Raw genomic sequence first — 19,475 nt, forward strand, 5'->3', positions numbered from 1 at the left:
TTTTTAGCACAGTCAGGGGGCAGCGCAGAGCCCCATCTGCCTTTATACCCACCCCATTTAGAAAGCAGCACATTTTCTCCTGTTTCTCTTTTTCTTTTTTCCCCTGCTCTCTTAAAAATATCCCTGGTCTGTGGAGAAAAAAATGTTCCCTCGGCTGAGCAATTCCTGGGCAGTGGATCAGAGTAATGACATTTTCAGAAAAAGCTCCATTGCACTAAAAAACGGGGCTAGTGCATCTCCCACAAATACATAATAAGCAGTGCACAGGAACATGAGAACTCTTTTAGTTTCAGAATTTTCACTGGTTGCATTTGGGATTTTGAAACAAAAATACAAGCATAATCAATCACATTTGTTCTGTGGGTACTCTGAAAATGTTTACGCTGATACAAACTAAGTTTTGAAGCAATAAACATAATTTACTGGCAGTGCTATCACAGAGATTTGGACCAGAGGAAAAGGAAGAAAAATTATTTAGCCAAAGTTGCCCAGGGGCCTTTTCAAATCAAAATGCAACTGCTTCATTTAAAACTGTTAACATATTTATATTTTGCAAAATAATGCAAAGCAGACGTTATAGTAAAGGACAGACAATTGGATATTGAAGGGGTTGCTACTCGTTTACATGTAGCCATTTCAAAAGGTTTCTATGCTCTATCCATGGTACATGTCTCTAAAAAAAGAAAAGAATATAGAATGTTTATACAACTAAAACTAACACAAAACTAAGTCTGACTCAACCTGCGATTATATTCAGCCGATACTGTCCAGCATACAGTACATCACACAGGCAACATTTTAAGCTATGCAATCATATAATAGGCAAAATAAAAGGAAATCGTAATACCTAAAATGTAATAGAATTCACATTCACGTGTATTCAGATTCACATTTAAATTTAAAATCCCTTTTTTTTTGGAGAGCTTAAATTTGCTTGAATCATACCGATACGTCATGCAAGATTGGATATTTTAAGAAGTAGATATTGAAAGCATATATTCAAATGCATTGAAAAATATGCTGTGTATGACTATTGCTGACCTATAGGACCAAGCTCACGTGTACATTTAATGAGAGGAAACACTTAAATGCTACCCATATGCGACTGGTGCTAAACATTGGCACCTTGGGTGACGGTCAAGCTAATATTTTACTATTGACTGTGTTGTCAAAACTAGACACAAGGATACAGAGTAACTAATATTATAACCTTAGGTTCATAAACTCATAACGTGTGTGAATTGTTGAAACTTTCTCAACCAACTCAACTCTACTTTCTCAAGTGCTACAGGCATTACATGATGGACATAATCAATGCCTAAACTGTTTGGCACCTGATCATCTGTGACAGGCGCTTACAGAGCTTTTCCCTAATTACAACATAATGCCTCTGGCTATGGAAATACGGCTGGCTATGCATCACCTTCCTCTGGTACTATGCTGCCACAGCGAAAAGTGAAGTGAGAAACAGATACGGTTTCAGAGCCCGCTGGCAAGAAAAAGGTAAGCTCCTTCACTGTGTTGCAGTGGGAGAAATAGAACCAGGTAGAACACTCATCTGATCAGTCCCATGGAAGAGGAAGAGCGATTGCCTTTAAGAGCTGTGCAACAGAGCAATGAAGTGCAAAGCTCAGTGAGGCTTAGGAGCCTACAGCATCCCTGCATACAGAGACAGACCCTGATGTACCTTCAATACTACACCTCCAAGCTCGAAGCCCACTTTGGTGGAGAGTGTGGATAGCCTACCTCCACTCAAAAGCACACTAAAGTTGCAACCTAATTAAAATGCCATGCATTCTAGCTGCAATAGCAGATGCAACAACACAAAGGTTGGGATCTTTACCTCTGGTACAGATGCTGATAGTTTCACTAGTGGTACAGGCTGATGAAGACCTGCACATAAATCTGTGTGGCATGTAGCTGAATATAAAAGAGCTGACACAATGTTTCCACAAACATACTGTATGCTGCTATGGTGAAGATAGGCTGTATCCCTAACATGTGGCGCAATTGCTCCTGGCCCTTAATGAAATAATGCCCATAAATCCAAGCACAATAGGTACGGAAATCCTACAGGAAACACTAAACAAGCAAAGGGAGACATAGCAGTGAAGTGCACTAGGTCACTGGAATTATTAATGCAGATGAGAAGGCTCGTTAGCTGGCTCAAGCACTATTGCTGGAAGCCTGGTGCAGTGTGTTTGTACCTGCTTCTAGTACCTGGATGGCATTAGATCAGGCATGTTCAGTCTTATCCAGAAAGGGCCAGTGTGGGTGCAGGTTTTCATTCCAACCAAGCACAAGCCGTACCTGTGCATATTGAAAGCCAAACTCAACAGATTAAACAGGTGGAATCAGGTTTGGCTTCTCCTTGATTGAAATGAAAACCTGCACCCACACTGGCTCTTTGCAGTTCAGATTGGACACACCTGCACTAGATCATTTCCTCAATCCTTCTGACTGAAACACAAACTTGACATTTCATTGCAGCAGGGTACCTTGAGTCTCCCTTGTCTGCAATCACTAAAGAATTCTTGAGTTTGTTCAGTGAATGTTTCGATGAGTTGTATGGTTTGCCCAAATGTGCAGATGAATCATGCAGCTAACACTTCTACTGAAGGCACAGAAATGCTGGAAATCTCTAGCTTGGAACAAATGAATCTCAACAGGACTTATTGAACTACGCATGCCAGATGTAATGCAAGTGGTGAGCAAACATGATTAGTGGTAAAAACAGATCATCGAGGGATGCATTTCCACATCTCAGTTGCCGTGGGATACAGGAGACTCCTCTACTTTCACAACAGCAGACTGACATACTCTTTCCTTTTGGTTAGTTTTGCACCCAGGGTGTTCACAAAATGTGTGTGAGTCATCTTAGAGCACCTGTGCATATTCCTTTAAATACAACAGGGAGATGGTCCCAACAGCAGGCATTTATACAGTCAAATGACCTGATCTCACATTTGGATGTGCTGGGATTAAAATCAAACATTAAGTCAACCAAAAATACTGACATAACAATATACCAATAAATATATCAACTGATCTCCTACAGAGGAGAATATTGCCCAGGCCAACCCTGGCTCCAGTAAGGGCTCTCACAGTCAGCACTGTGTGGAAGTGACTGCTAGTTTTCTCTTTGCATTGGGGAGCACCATCAAGGGTTTCTAAAACCCATTGGATAAAAAGTACAATATCACAACCTTGAGTAATTGTCATCCTCAATAAAAAACAGCGTCAACACTTAAGTCATTTTCCTCCTCTGTAGCCTAAGGAACAGTATCAACACCTGTTCCGTGATACATGGTCTACACTTGCCCTAGCAATCCATAATGAAAGGAAGTAAAACAGAAGGTTATGCATGTAACCATTGTTCTACAACTGAGTGGAGGACTGCCAAGCCACCTGGGAAACTGGGGTTGACAAGAATAGCCAGAGGACAAGCATGACATAGCAGAGGACTTTTGGGTTCATGGTCACAAGGTGATATTTGTTATTGGTACTCATCAAGGAAGCGACTATACAGGAGCTCTTCCAAAGCAAACCATCCTGGATGTCCCCCAATTAAGTCATAGAACCATAGTTACATATATTACACTTCCATTACCAAGGTTCACAAAATGGAAAAGTCACTTTCTTACAATAGTGTTTGAAAGGTTTGTTATACATTACATTGTTCTTGATCACTCTACCCTTATTTTGGTGCTTAGTTCCATGTTTTGCAGTTGCCCTCTCAATATACTAGAGATCTACAGTACATGAGGACTAGATGAGGAAACAAAGTTTTAAAAATGGTCAATATGCAAGTACTATAGTGATGGTAATGCCAAAGTAATATGATCTGGAAGAAGTTTTTATCAATAATGACAGTGACAGCATTTCTTTTTGCTCATTGGCTAGCAGGAAATGTCAGCAGTGAGTTTAATTAAAGATACTTTATCTAGCTAAATCAGCTAACTACCATCTCACTGAAAAGTATATGCGCCTTCCTAGAATGTAAAAAAATAAATCGAATAATCTAGGACAGAAAGTGAAATGCTGATGGAGAGGTGTGGTGAGGAAAACTAGAATTCTTTCAGCACTGCTGAAACCAAAATGGGGAACCTATAATCATAAAAACAAACATAGTACAAGTTTGTTTAAATGCATGCCATATTAAAACAAAATCACTTGCCAGACACTTTGGCAGTTTTAAAACAGATATTTTAAGGTCATAAGTCTTTTATGGACAGACTCTGTGCTCCTATATCCTAGACTTCATTCTTCAGTTTTATGGAATTCTTAAATACATTCCTAACCCCTGACCAACTGATTGTCAAAGTGACTGACAACATACTGTTGCAGTATAACTTAGACTTTTTACAACATTCTTCCATTATTTGCAACAATAAAACTCTGAAAGCTATCAAAATGTACTAGGAAGTACAGTGCTGTGGAAAAGGATTTACCCCATCCTGATTTCTCCTGTTTTTGTGTATGTATCATACTAAATTGTTTCAGAAATTAAAACAAAATCTAAGATAAAACAAAGGCAACCTGAGTAAACACAAAATACAGTTTTTAAATAATAATTGTATTTATTAAAGCAAAGAAGTTATCCAATACCATCTTCCGTTATTGGAAGCATTGGTTGCAGTGATTGCTGATAAAGGTGGCACAAACAGATTTTAATTTTAAGGGGGTAATTAGAATTTCACATGGGTGTTGGATAACTTTTTTTGCTTGAATGAAAAAAAAAGATAATAATAATAAAAACTATAATGTGTGTTTACTCAGGCTGCCTTTGTTTCATGTTGCATTTCGTTTGAATATCTAAAACTATTTAGTATGAGATATACAAAAAAACAGAAGAAATCAGGAATACTTTTTCATAGCACTGTACATAAGACTAATGTGTGTGTGTGTGTGTGTGTGTGTGTGTGTGTGTGTGTGTTACTGTAGCTCTGTGTGTATTCAATGTTTTTCAACCATCAAATCTTGAGGGGAAACCACAAACACTCCACAGTTCTAAGGGCACAAGTACAGCAAAATACCACGGTCACTAATATTTCTTTAAATTAGTGAAATCCTCCTTCAAATTTCATTTCATTAAACAAACTGTAATCCTAAAATCACTTACTGAACAGTCAAGGACTTTACTGGTACAGCAGAAAGGATGGTCAGTAAAATAGTGGATTTTAATTGGCTGCAATAAGGCTTCTAATCTCTACATTTGAGCTTGTACGATTTCATCCTCAGAACATAAGTCCAACCCAAACAAAAATATCACAGTAAGTATAATAAAAGAGCTTTTATTTTCTTGTATTTTTAAGATATCATGACTAAGGTTGACTCTCTCTGCAGTTTAGTGATCTAAAATGTAAAGTGGTTCTTTCTGTATATCTTTCTTGTAGGTTTATAGAAGGTCAGGGCTGAAGAAAAAAACTCCAGCTCTGACCAACTTGAACTAGGTCTAAAAGTGAAACCTCTGGTGAATGTTTCATCATAGACTTTGGAGAAGACCTTTGTATGAATGGAACAGCAGTGCTCACCTGATATGAACGAGCCTGGAGGCATCTGGCTATAGTTGGCCGCAGCCAGAGCCATGGCTGGTGGTGCTGGGGTGAACGGGGGACCGTAGTTCTGCGGAGTTGCATACGGTCCAGGTGGGATGGGCTGGACAGAAGGAAGACCATATTTGAATAGTTTCCTTTAAAAATGATGGGTGAAGTTGGGTGTGTTCATGTGCGTGAGCATTTACCGGTGGTGTGTGTGTCTCATTGCCCTTGTTGGCCAGTCTGCTTAGGATGCTCCTTTCGGACATCTGCAGGCGTGCTGCGATTGGCGGGACTCTGGACAGTGTGGCGGGAAGCCGTGTTACATCAGCTTTCATATCGCTTAGAAGCTCCTCCAGTTGATTGAGAACTGCAATTAAACATGGCAGTTGTCCAACACATTAATCAGAAAAGTGTTGAAAGGTATGTCTATGTGACATTGAATTCAATTTTATATGTATAGTGCTTTTAACAGTTGACATGTCACCAAGCAGCTTTACAGAATTCCAGATGTGGATTTAGATCCCCAACGAGCAAGCCAGAGGCGGCAGCAACAAGGAAGAACTCCCACCCTACAGTATCTAGGTCATATTATCCACAAAAGAAAGGGTGAGAGGTTTTTGGGGAGTGCAATCTTTAGACTATTATCTGAATAATACCTGAATTATCAAAGGGTATCACTGAAGCATAGGAAATCACCATTAGTCAATGCACGGTTTTATTCAAAATGTAAAGTTTAGAAGAAATGTCTACTGCTCATTTTGTTTTAAGACTCTGTATGTTTATATAATTATATTAAATACCTTACAGCAGTGATCAAGAATTCTGAGAGCAAAGATTATTACTTATGAAATCCAACCATCCATCCAACCATCCATCTATCTTCTGTACCACTTATCCTGCACAGGGTCACGGGGAGCATGAAGACTATCCCAGGGGACTTGGGGCACGAGGTGGGGGACACTCTGGACAGGGTGCCAACCCATCACAGGGCACAATCTGACACAGAATCACGCACCCTTTCACACACTGTGGACAACAGTGCACGTCTTCGGACTGGGGGAAAACCAGTAACGGGGGTGAACATGCAAACTCCATGCACACAGGGCAGAGGCAGGAATCAAACCCCCAACCTTGGAGGTCCGAATCAAACATGCTAGCAGGTCAATTTATGACCACTTCAACTCCGACCCACTAATGGCTATGGTATAAAGAATTGAGCTTCGATTAACCAATTATAGTCATCTAGCTGCAACCATCAGACCAAACCCCATCATTCAGAAAATGTATGAGGTAAACACACAATTAGGTTTTGTTTTATTTACAGTTATTTAGAAAATAACTGTTAAAATCAAATTGCTATAAAGTTAGCAAGCAAAATTAAGGGTAGCTAACCTAGCTTTTGGTGAGGTAGATAACATTAGCATTAAGTGAAAGGATGTTAGTAAGAATAAGGTATCCTGACATTACTTGCTTGTCTTTAATTAAGCTCACTTAAAAAATGCACATGTAAAGGCACTTTTTATGGTTATATTTGGTATTTAGGAAGCATAATTTACTTTTGCACAAATAAAGGTTTGTGTGAAGATGGCCTGTGTTTGTTTCTATATATAAAATGCATGCTTTTGATTAAATTGATTCCATATATGGAAATACGAGCAGCTCTGAGTTCCTCGGTGTTCCTTTAAGACCACAGACAACAATTTGGACATGTCTTTGACTCCATATATAGAGGTCTTCCAGTACAGATTGCCAGCTAGCTAACATAAGTTATCCTGATAAGGTATCTGAGGCATTTTTAAGTCATATTGTAGAAGGTTAAAAATCTTCTTTGCTCTTGTTAACTAGCTGAATATTTCACAAAACTATGCTTAGGCAAAAATATTTGAAGGACTGTTCTTTGAGTACACACAGGGGCCCAAAGACATGGCTCCTGATCCGCTTTGCCCAGTCTAGAGCTTATTATCGTCTGTGAAAATAGAGAAAGCTAGCGGTATGGAGACAGTAGGAAAGAAGTAATGCTAATGTTCTGATTTTCCCTGGTATTATCAACTGCTGCATCATGAACGATGACTTAGACACGGTTCACACATGAATAACAGGGAACATCTTATTTTCCATTCTTGCATGTTAGAAAATTCTTGTATATTCTTGACAGCTTGCATAAATACCATGACACTGCATTGTATGCAGTGTCAGTGTCATGTCATGTATACTATTGTATGCTGTACAAGGCACTCAGGAAAGCAAAGTCCTCAAAACCCACCATGGAAAACATTTACAACCTAACCAAATAAGAAAAAATAATAATTATAATATTAGTAAATGTCCAATCAACACACACCCTAACCCATAGGCTACTACAATCTACAAGAAATGAGAAATGGCCTAAACAAACTGAACAAATAGTTACTTTGTGGTCTATTACATCCACAAAATAACTGTATATTGTATTTTATATAGTTTGTTTGGATTCTTGATAAGTTCACTAATCAGGGTGCACATTGTTGTTGTCATTAAACAGAACATGCAGTCAAAGCAATGTTCAGGTATAGACCTGCTGTTCCATTTCACAGCACATGTAAGCAGTCCTGGAACTGCTATGTCATGTAGATATAGCTGTTGTTTTAGTTAGATTTTTTATTCATGTAAATGCATCAACAGTACATGTCAAATATGTTGCTAGTTTGTATGTAGGGGTGTGTATGTGTGTACTGATGAAGCCTGATGACGCTGACGCTGTTTCTGTTTGACACTATTATTCAACGTCAATATTATAATGTTTCTTCCATAAAATGGAATAGGGTTTCATCTGGTTTTGTGGGTTATTTTTTGGTAATCTGAACCTCCTAAAATGGCCAGCTCCTGGCCACTCCATTTATATAGCTCTGGAATTGCAACTTCTCATTATTTGAAAGATTTACAATGGGTTTAGCTTTATACCCACTCTTCAGATTCCGCATGCTTGCTGAATCTTATATGACAGATTTTGATGATCAAATCAGCTCAGAATTTATAAAACTTTTCCAGCAAAAAGCAGCGAGAGAAAAAGTGATGAGCCAAACGAAACAAGAGCCATAAGTGGCTTGTTTGTCTTTGTCGATTAAGATAGCAAACAGAGCTGTGGTTCTCAGAATATTTTTAGCTGAAAATGCCTTTTGTGGATGTGAGTGTTCTCATATTGTAGGGATGTTGTGAAATATGGCTTTCTTCCAGAAGCAATGTTTTTGTGGATATTCTCCAAGTGCAGCCACTTACAAACACACTGAAACAAAAAAAACAACAACTGCTGATTGAGTTTTAGGGATGTGTTTACAAATCACATGGCATAAAAAGCTGTGCTGTACAGACGTTATGCACACACACAAATACTCTCCTCACCCTTGTGTAGGACGGCATTGGCAGGTTTGTTTCCCGCAAGAGACTCTTTGCTGAGGTGTTGGTGTGATTCTGCCAGACACTCCACCTCAGCAAAGCGTGCATTCAGGGCCATGGCCGGGTGAGTGGGGTCCTGTGTCATGTTAAGGTACGCCGCCCGACGCAGCTGCTCTTCAATCACCAACGCTTGCTCTAAAAGCTGAGAGAACAACAAAGACAAAGATGGAAAAAGAGGAGAAAGCATAGAGTGAGAGAGACAGTTTTGAGCAAAACATTAAACATTCTATACAAAAGAGGAGAATAAGTGGCGGAGAATAAGAAGAGTGAAAAAAAATAAAAGTAAGTAATAAAATTATTCAAAGATTGAAACAGTGAAATAGAAGGAGATAAGACAGAGCATGTAATAAATGGGAATAAAAGGCAAAAAAAAATCCAAGGCAGACAACAAAAAAAGAGAAAAAGATTCATTTATACACAGAGTTACGGGGGAAAGCAAAAAGCAAAAGTGGGATTGTAGCCAGGAAATATATATTATATATATTTGAACCTCCAGGATGAAGCTGACAGAGAAGAATTGAAATGGAAAAAAAATTCTCTTTAAGTGAGATTTATAAGGAAACTTAAGCAGATAATAAGTATATTGTGCAATAACTGTAAGGATCACACTTGCCATTGCATTTTGCATTATACAAGCAAGAGAGAGACAGAGAGAAAGGTCGAGAAAAAAGAAAGAATGAGGATGTAGAGAACGGGATATGAAACATGTAATGGAGCAAAACAGCGGAAAAAAAAAAAAGAGAGCTTGGGTTGCACAACAGTTTGTGTCAGCATGTTGCGTGTGCGTGTGTCATCACACTTTATGATAAGGAATTAATTCAATTCTCAAATAAACCAAAAATATTTACAGAATGACTACTGTTAGAGTAAATGAGGTTCAGGGTATTAGGGTCATTTTAGAGTAAGAAATATCCTCATAAGGACAGTAAGTAACGTGTACAGTCGAGTGACTAATTAAAAGCTGTTATGCTGTAGAATGCTTTGTGCTGGCTTGATTTGGGTCCACCTGACACCTTAGAGGGAATCTCTGTTAAACATCCTAGCCTCTGTTAAACATCCTTAAATACGTACGTACTATTCTAGACTGCTACTGAGTACTATCACTAACCGATTTTCTGATTAGAGTTAGTGTTCGAATTTTAAAAACCTCTCATGTAGCCTTCCAACCTACCAAAAGTTTATATATATATATATATATATATATATATATATATATATATATACACACATATATATATTTTAATATACCAATCTTTAGGATTTTCTAGATTAGTTCTGGTACCCCTGTGCTGCTATGGCCTTTACAGTCACCAGATCTCATCCCAATATTTTTGGGAGATTCCGGACTGATGTGTCAGACAGCACTCACCACCACCAATGCATAGTTCCAGTTACTTCTCTCTGTGCCAAGGCGCATTGAAGCTATTCTTGCATGAGCCTTACTAAGACACTTCATGTTGTTTCTTCCTTGAATTTCTCACCCTTCTCTATGTGTGTGGTTATGAAGAGTCATGCTTACTTAACATGCTGACCTTCAAGTATATTGCAGCGACTGACATAATGTTGACTGGCAAACTTTTCTGAACACAAGCAAAGCTTTATGTTCACCTTAAACCTCCTGGCCAGGAACTTGTTCTTCATCTCCAGGAAGTTGCCCTTGTTGGCTTGGGACTTGAACGGCTCATTGACGATGGCAAACTGGGGGTCGTTCTGAATGTCCTGCCATCTAGCATAGCCATGACTGTTACGAGTCAAGGGTTAAGATTTCAACCAGATTCCGATGGGCATAATATATGCTCTGAATCTGAGCGATCAATATGCTCATGACATCCACACGGCTACATAATTTCATTCTCCCACATTAAAAGCCATTACGTTTAGTTAAACATGGTTCCATGTGACAGAAATGTAGATGACATATGGTTAATGAACTGATTTTAAGGCTATGTCTCTAGGTCAGTGATACCCAACCATCTGCAAGGATACAGTACGATTCCGGCCAGCAGCCAGAAGTCGTGCCGCCGATGCCAGATCTCATTCATCTTCCCAGATGAGATTGCTGCTCGCTCCTCATTCTGCCACAGCGTGTGCAACTCTACAAACAGGCCAACAGATATACGATGAGAAAATGTATGTAAAACTATACTGAAATGAGAACAAATATCCAAAGTGAACCACACAGCTGCACATTACCACTGATTTTTTTTTTCAGTGCAACCACTGATAAACTTTCCATCCTTATAAACCTGCCTATGCTTATTTTGTCAGAATATGTGCAGCTCCACTCCAAACTGTATTAACACTGAGCCAGTGTTTGTGTAAAATGTTTTGCCAGCACTGGGGCACTGTGTATAAAAGCTCATGCTGCGCTCAGGTTCTCCAAATCATCTCAGCGTTAAATCTTAACCAACACAGAAAGGACTCTTAACAGTGTGTGCTTAGATGCTTGGAGCAAAAGTCACAGCAGAGCTGCACGTCTACAAAAATATTTACAGAATACAGAATGGTCTTATCTGTGCAAAGTTCTACTCGTGTACACAACAGTTTGTCTAAGCAGTCAAACCTGCCACACGTCTGTGTTAACAAGATTTGCCCTGCTGAAGAAGATTTAAAATTAGGAGCAGTGGATAATAAACTTGTGCAGTAAACTCTGGTTTCTACCTGTAAATCCTCCATCTGCAATGTTGAACATGAACCGCGGACGGTCAGTTGGTTTGCCATTCCCCTTGACTGTTTCCTCCTTCTGCCCTTTGACCTCTTTCCCAGCATCCTTTTCCATCTTGCCCTCATCTGCAGCCAGATAGTAATATAAATGATAGTTTTATAACAGGGAGTTCAAAAATGGTAATGATAAGAGACAGAACTCTCCAGCATTCACCGGTCTTAACATCCTGCACTTGGCCTTCTGCTTTCTCCTTCTTTTCTGCTGATTCTGGGGCAACAGGTGTCTCCTCGATTTTTTCTTTCTCTTCAATGACTTTTTCACCTGTTCCTCCCTTTTCACTCTTCTCCGTTTTCTCTGCTGCTGTAACAATTAGAATGACAACTACTTTTGGCATACAGCTCTGACATCCAATCAGTTTCCTTAAAGGAATATTCTATCTAATGCATCTACAGTGAATACCATAGAGTAGACAATTTCAACATGTTGGCCTGTACTGAAAACTGAAAAGTATCCTTGTTTACTTATAAGGAAAATATTGGGACAGTTGTTGGGCTCCAATAAACATTTATGCAAGGTTTTTTTTTTTCTCCAAGAATGTGTTCTGGGCTGGATCATCCAATGGGCATTATGGGCATGGGCCCAGGGGCCCTTGCACACATGGGGCCCAAGTGAGGGGAAGAAAAAAAATAGTTTCTTTTCTTTTCTTCATTTCCGAAAACAGAGGGCAATGTCTGGTTGGGCCACACAATAATAAAAATGACAAACGCTACTTAAAAAAAGTAGCTTTTCGACCCAATTTGAATCCGCCTTTTGCTGGACTCACTCTTCTCCCATTTCCCCTCACATATCAAATGGGAAATGTGTTTATTTTCAATAAAAATGAAGCAAATATTTGAAAAGTGGAGATAAAGTGCCTAAAGACTGATTAATAATAAAGTGTTTATCGATTAGGGGTAGGTGTAGGGAGGACTTTATTTTCCCAGTAAGGTATGGCATCCATTTAAGAATTTTAATAAATACAGTCATTTACACTCTATGTTATTACTGCATCCTGTTAATGTACAACAATACTGAGGTGCAAATAGAATCTGCCACTATTTATTAGTATAAATAGCATCTAACAACTATTTGCACTTATTGCAAAGAACGGCTATTTTTATATAGTGCAAATATAATATATCGCTATGTTAATATAGCATATCGTTAAGAAAATGCTGCTATTGTAACTTAGTGTAAATAGAACATATCGCTATTTTCACTTGGTGTAAATAGCCGCTGCCTTCAGATAATGACACCGTGTATAATCAATAAAAAGCATGCTGATATTTTTAAAATCTAAACAGAATGATATAATTGGTCAAGTGCAAGGGGGGCCTACAAGACAATTGTGCCCAGGGGCCTTTGAATTCTTAGTCCGGGCCTGAATGTGTTCATGGATTTTCAAACATATTCAGAAATTATACTTTAAAATATATACCCATATATTTACTTGAGTTTATCTTTTGAATTTTTATTTCTACTCTCAACATTTTTAAATAATACATCACTAAATTTCTCTATAATCATATACTTGTAAAGTCATGAGGTGACTTTTTAGCATTAGAGAGCTCCAAGGAATTGAACAAAATTCCTGCAAATCTAAACTTTAGCGGCTGTGACAGTAAGAATGAGAACTAAGTCAGCTGGTATTGTGACAGCTAGCTAGCTATTAGCAAATAGTTTGTGTTGTCAGAGTTATCGTGTGAGCTACTGAGAGTTTAGGAATAAAACTGTTGTTCCTTGGTTACAGGGGAACTAATTTTCCATCAGTTACTAAAATCAGTGTGTGGTCTTTTTCTTTTGTGAATCTTTCTTGTACTTTTACTTTCCTATTTTAAGTAATTTTAAGAGTGTTTACTTTTACCAGGGAATTTATTAAGATGAATAACTACATTTCTAATTGTGAAAGGAATTTGGGGTTTTTTTTTTTTTTTTTACCACCACTGGTGACTTGTTTTTAACTGAACAACTGCCCTTAGTCTTCCATTATATGTGGGGTTTGAGTAAAAGTTTTTTTTTTCTCAGTACAGGCAAATGTGTTAAAATTCTTGTTCACATGTGATGGATAGAGATTTTTAATTATTTTTTTAAACTGGAGTATTCTTTTATTGACACCATGCAGTGTGGTTTTAATGCACATGGCAAACTCAGTCTACCTTGCTTCTCATCTTTGACTGCAGGGAGTTCTGATGAGGATTCTTCCTTCATTTTTTCAATACTAGCCTCTTTCTTAGGGTTCTCCTCCTCTCCACCCTTCTCTTTCCCACACTTTGACTTTGGTGAGGGTGGCATGGTGTCAGAAGCTTCTTTTGATTTGGAGTCTCCTGCACTTGCTCCTGTGACTCCTTCAGATGGCTCAGGCTTTTCACTGGGTGCAGTATCTTTTTCAGTCTCCTATAGTGAGAGACAGAAAGAGAACATATCTCACAATGCTAAATACACACACATGCACAGACACACAAAACCACAAGGGCAACCAGTCCTTCACTCCTATACTTATTTACACACCCACACACTTTACCTCTTTAGATTCTGTACTGTCTGGGTTTTCTCCTTCTTTCCCCTCGCTCCCCTTCTCCTTCTCTTTCTCTGCATCAGTCAGGCTCTCTCCCTCTTCTCGTTCTCCCTCCTTTCCAATCTTTTCTGGTTTCTCAGGTGGAGAGGGTGTGGCTACAAAGGCACAAACCAAAATCTTGTCATGGGTCTTCAAGTGTCTGCTTTTGTATGTACGGTCTTCATGTTTATATGCGGATCATGTTTGGGCATACAGGCCTCTCTGAAACTACTGGAAATGGCAAGGCCAATTCATTTGCTTTTGCTGTAGACTAAAGACATTTGGGTTTGCTTTTGTGCAATGCCTCTGATTGGTTTCCCCTCTTTTCTCAGCTTCAAAGCGGCTTGCTTTTCTTCAAAAGGTTTTGATGTTGGCTTATCCTTTTTAACAACAAATGCAGTCTTCACAGGTGATACTGAAGGCTAAAACTAAGAGTAGATGTTCAGAGCTTATTTATTGTTTAAACAATCAGGACTAACAGGACACACCTGGGTAACAAGAAACACCTGTCAGTCACATGTACCAATATTTTTGCTTGCCTAAAAATTGGGTGGTCTGATACAAAAGGTTTTATGTTTTATGTTGTTTAACACATCTAGATGTAAATACCAGGAAATAAAAGCTGAAATCCTAAACTCTCGACTCATAGCCACTTTTTGATCTCAAACCCAAGTGTCTTTGGTGTATAGCACAAACAAATGAGTTGGCCTTGCCATCCTAATAGTTTCGGAGGGGACTGCATGTGCTTTACATAGGTAGGTTTATGAGTTACTAGGGCTGCACAAAATATCATCTGTTAATCACTATTAGAATATTGGCCTTTATAATAATGACAAAAGTGCACAGGCTATCCAGCTGTCCAATCTGAAAGAGCCAAAATAAAAAAAAGGCTTTCTATAATATGTTGAAACGTAACCATATATAATCAGCAAGAACAGTCTGGACATCATATCACAAATGAATAGCATACAGTTCAGTGCTGGATTTGCTCATTACAGTCTTACTCTACCCTCTTGTGGACAAATACTACAACTGTACTTTTGTGTTTAGGTGTGACTGTGAGAGTTTTACTACTGATTAAGAATTTCCATCTGAATTGCTAGTGACAGTGTATGTGCGTGATGGTATGCTGTATGTGTGTGCATGTATTTGTCTGTAAGCACTAGACATGGACATGGACATATTTCTTATGCGTCTGTGTGTGTGTGTGTGTGTGTGTGTGTGTGTGTGTGTGTGTGTGCATACCTGGTTTTGAAGTGCAGGGTGTGTTGTTGCAGCTCTGTTCTGGAGTGGGTGTAGCTGTTTTAATGGCAGGTGAGGAAGCTCTGGAGGATTTCTTGGAGTCCCCAGTGACTTCAGGCTTCAGCTCAGGCATACTCCATTTTCCATTAATGTGTTCAAATTCCTGAACCTGCACACACCAGCACAGGAAGCACCTCTGTCTTTAACATTTCTGGAAATTCCATTATTTGGCTAGACGTCTCAGCTGTTTCACTGTTTGTTTTCCACATATTTCTTACTGCTTTTTTTTTATATCATAGAAGCATAGAAGCAAAAAAAAAAAAAAAAAAAAAGATTTCAGCTATTGCTAGCCATAAATGTAGCACTGCACAACAGTGACTAAAATGATAATCACAAGTATTTTGCTTACCATTGAAATCATGGTTATTTATCATAATTACTGAATTTTAGCATTTTTAATCAATAAAAAATAGGATACTATTTCATATTGTCCATTAAGAGTCTATATTACTGTGAACAAAATAAGCCTGCGCCTTAATAACATTGAATGAGTCATTTTAAAATGCTATATATAAACTTAGAAACTATGTATAAACATCTATTAATCCATGCACGCAAACAAGTAATATGATTAACATTGCTTTCCTTAATGGCACAGTATATCATTTCACGGTAATTCACTGAATTCTCCTAATGTAGGTCCTAATATGGGAAATATAATTGATCCTAAATAAACAAGACGGACCTTTTTTTTCACCAGGCTCATGACTCCGATGCGGGTCAGCACAGGTTGCCTGCACAGACCTTCCCTCGGTACGCCATCGGCAAATGTCTCTGAGCCATCAGCTACTGGCTCACACAAATGCCTCATGAAGAGAGAAACATATGCCCTGCAGACAGAGGGAGAGAGAGTGAGGGAACACATACAGAAATGAGCAATTACTCATGTATTCACTATTCTTCTTCATCTTCCAGTCATTTCTTTGTGTTTCCATTCAGTTTTGCTTGAATCGCTGTTCATCAATGTTTCTTACTTGAACTCCTTCTCGCTTTTGCCTCGCAGGTCTCGTACCAGCCACTGGCAGGAGAAAGCATCCTGAGAAGGCATACCCCATCTCATCACCGCATTCAGGAAGGCTTTCCTCTGACGCGTGTTAAAGCCCAATACCTATACATACACAGACAAACACACACACACACACACACACACACACACACACACACACACACACACACACACACAAACACACACACTAAACAAATCGTTCTGCAGATTATCAGTGGGTTTTTTTTAAGTTCATTACCCAAACATGGGGTAAATTATTGTAAAAAAACTCAACTAGTAAAATAATTATTCTTAAAAATAGTTTAGAACCTACCTGAGCGTAGTCAGGATAGAAAAATAATGTGCACCCACAAACGTCTTTATGAGCTCTGCATTATTAATCGCAGTAACAGGTGTGGATGATTGTGGGCACATTTACCTTTCTGTCTCAGTGCTGCCTCATTTCTGTACTATTAACAGTAAATACTTGTCCATTTAAAAGTAAGGCTAAAAAAATGTTTAGTACGTTGCTCTTATTTCGTGTACAAGATGGTGGTGCGCACGGCTGCAGCGGCCTCTTCGGGACACAAAACTGTTCACCGCATTTTATATATTTTTCCTATTTATGTGAATTGTTTAATTTTGTGTGATTATGTGTACCTTATGGTATTACTGTCTGTATTTATTGTCCATATATACTGTTCAGTCCTCATCAATGTCTACTACATGTTGCACGTTAGTTTCCTGAAGGACCTGTGTTTAGTTTTTATCCACTGCCATGCGATGTGCTAAAAATAAAGCTGACTTTGTCTTTATTCTTTGGCCTAATTGTAGGAATAAGTTTCAGATTTTCTGAATTCTTGGCCACTTTAGACCAAGATTTTACTCACATTAAGCTGACATTAGATTATACACACATAAAGCAAGTTGTTGTGTATATTGGCTCCTCAAGCTCATCAAGTGATTACAGTCAAAAATAGCCAATACATAATAACAGTCTGATGTTTGCTGAAGTTGAATTTTAGAGTTGCGTAATCATGTGAAATTATACACAAAGGCCCTTCAGTGGCAGGTCAGGAACTCAGCATAACAGCTGCAACCAATGTGTTTAAAAAGAGCAGACACTTTTACCTCAAGGTTGCCACCCACTCGAGCCAACAGAGGAGGCAGTGGTTTATCCTTTTCATTTCTGATCTGCCTCCGAGACTGCCTTCGACCTGCAAGAGGAAGCGACAGCTACCAAAAGTCTGTTCAAAGCATTACTGTGTGTTTATTTATAATATCAACAGCACGCACTGCAAGGACCATCGCTATTCACATCAAAGGCTCTGTCTGTTCACTCAGTACTTCTATAGGAGTCTGTGCACATGCTTGCTTTCCTCACCTTCTGGCCTCTCATCAAAGTCCTCATCCTCCTCCTCAGATCCCACAGAGTATTCGGACTGGTTGTCTGAGATATCAGCATGCCACTCTGAAACCGCAGACAGCAGGGTCAGCCACACATTTACACATACACGTCCAACAGCCTGCCTGCTCTCACTTTATATGAGGTCTAGCTAGCAGTTCAGGTAATACAGCACCCTGGACTCAGAGTTATTTAATCGCCAAACATGGTAAATTAAAATAAAATTAATGCTTGTACTTTTACTCAATTACATTTCCACAGAGAAAGACATAGTTTTACCTGTTTACATTTTCATTTAAATCTTTAAAGAACTCTTTATACATGTCAAAGAATTGGAATGAAATATTTGTCTTTTCTTTTATTTGGCAAATTGTGTTTCTGTGCATTCTAAATGTATTTGTTAAAGATGCAAATCAAGTGATATTACTTATGGAAAGCTTATGGATTAAAACAAGTGAGAGTGATTTTTTTGGATTTTATCCAATTTCATATGAATGAAGTTAGAAAGAAAAGATATGAACACAAACCCCATAATTTAGAAATATTTAGAAAAAAGTCTTAATCTTCTGTTTTAAACTGAGTAATACGATACCATACTCTCACTTCAGTATAGTTTTTCTGTCATTTCTGGCCTGTTCAGTTACTAACGGCAGTTTCTAATGCCTACAAAGCCAGTAATGTAAAAAACACACACACAACTAAACACACACATTTAAAACAACAAAATATGTCACAAATCTATCAAAATACTAAATACTATAGCAGATGTATTGGACCAATAACAAAACATACCTATACTTGGTTATTGTTGTGAAACCTTTGAAAAATACTGACTGGAATCATTCATTTAAGCCAGCTATTGCAAATCTTGGCAGTCTTGGGCCTAAGGAAAAATTCTGGGTAAAAGCTGAGAGTAAGGCCTTCAATATGTGTTGGAAGGACACATCAATGGCGTTAATTCAACAAAAGGGTAAAGGCAAAAATACTACTCTCAGTTTGAGGTCTTGATAAAGTTCCTGCGTAGCTAACATGGTAAATCCTTACGCCAAGGTAATGGTATCAAGACTCTTCTCTGTTCTGGCACCTAGGTTGTGGAATGAACTCCCCCTAGATGTCCAAACAGCTGAGTCACTGGCAGTCTTCAAACGATGTCCAAAGACCTACCTCTTCTAGAAGTACTTAAATTAGTACTTTAATTAAAAAAAACAATGGTTTAAAAAAACCTTCCAGGACTTGGGACTGGTCAATTGTATACTGAGGTGTGTATGTCCTGTATGCAGCGGTACCTTGATCCTCCTGTGCAGCATCATTGTAGTTGACCTGTTTGCGGACTCTCTTGCCCTTGCCCAGGTTGCGGGCCAGATCCTCCTGCTGCTGCTCATAATGGTGCCGGAGAAGCTTCTCCCAGTAATCTGGGTCTACGTTCTCCTCCTGCTTAATGATCTCTCTCTCAATCTCTTCAATCTGCAAAAACACACGCACATATACACATACATAATAGGATAAGAAACCTAGAAATCAATCTTGACTGGTATTATAACTTTCCATTCTTA

At 38.6% G+C, this 19,475-nt stretch overlaps 1 protein-coding gene across 3 annotated transcripts in view; it reads right to left on the bottom strand.

Moving 5' to 3' along the window:
- Positions 1 to 19,475, bottom strand: part of chd3 (chromodomain helicase DNA binding protein 3) — a 53,449-nt gene that overhangs the window by 12,876 nt on the left and 21,098 nt on the right. For 2 of the 3 annotated variants that reach the window (XM_017472011.3, XM_017472009.3), the window contains exons 25-39: positions 19,209 to 19,386; positions 17,902 to 17,988; positions 17,649 to 17,734; positions 16,507 to 16,640; positions 16,218 to 16,362; positions 15,476 to 15,641; positions 14,198 to 14,346; positions 13,833 to 14,070; positions 11,851 to 11,997; positions 11,634 to 11,762; positions 10,959 to 11,067; positions 10,581 to 10,713; positions 8,919 to 9,114; positions 5,744 to 5,907; positions 5,535 to 5,658 (exon numbers count right to left, since the gene is read on the bottom strand). In XM_017472011.3, coding sequence (XP_017327500.1) covers positions 5,535 to 5,658; positions 5,744 to 5,907; positions 8,919 to 9,114; positions 10,581 to 10,713; positions 10,959 to 11,067; positions 11,634 to 11,762; positions 11,851 to 11,997; positions 13,833 to 14,070; positions 14,198 to 14,346; positions 15,476 to 15,641; positions 16,218 to 16,362; positions 16,507 to 16,640; positions 17,649 to 17,734; positions 17,902 to 17,988; positions 19,209 to 19,386 — 2,185 coding nt within the window. The remainder of the gene's footprint in view (positions 1 to 5,534; positions 5,659 to 5,743; positions 5,908 to 8,918; positions 9,115 to 10,580; positions 10,714 to 10,958; positions 11,068 to 11,633; positions 11,763 to 11,850; positions 11,998 to 13,832; positions 14,071 to 14,197; positions 14,347 to 15,475; positions 15,642 to 16,217; positions 16,363 to 16,506; positions 16,641 to 17,648; positions 17,735 to 17,901; positions 17,989 to 19,208; positions 19,387 to 19,475) is intronic. The other variant, XM_017472010.3, reaches the window with a different exon arrangement.

Source organism: Ictalurus punctatus, chromosome 7 (assembly GCF_001660625.3).
Source record: "Ictalurus punctatus breed USDA103 chromosome 7, Coco_2.0, whole genome shotgun sequence".
In the NCBI taxonomy this organism is placed as follows: Eukaryota; Metazoa; Chordata; class Actinopteri; order Siluriformes; family Ictaluridae; genus Ictalurus; species Ictalurus punctatus.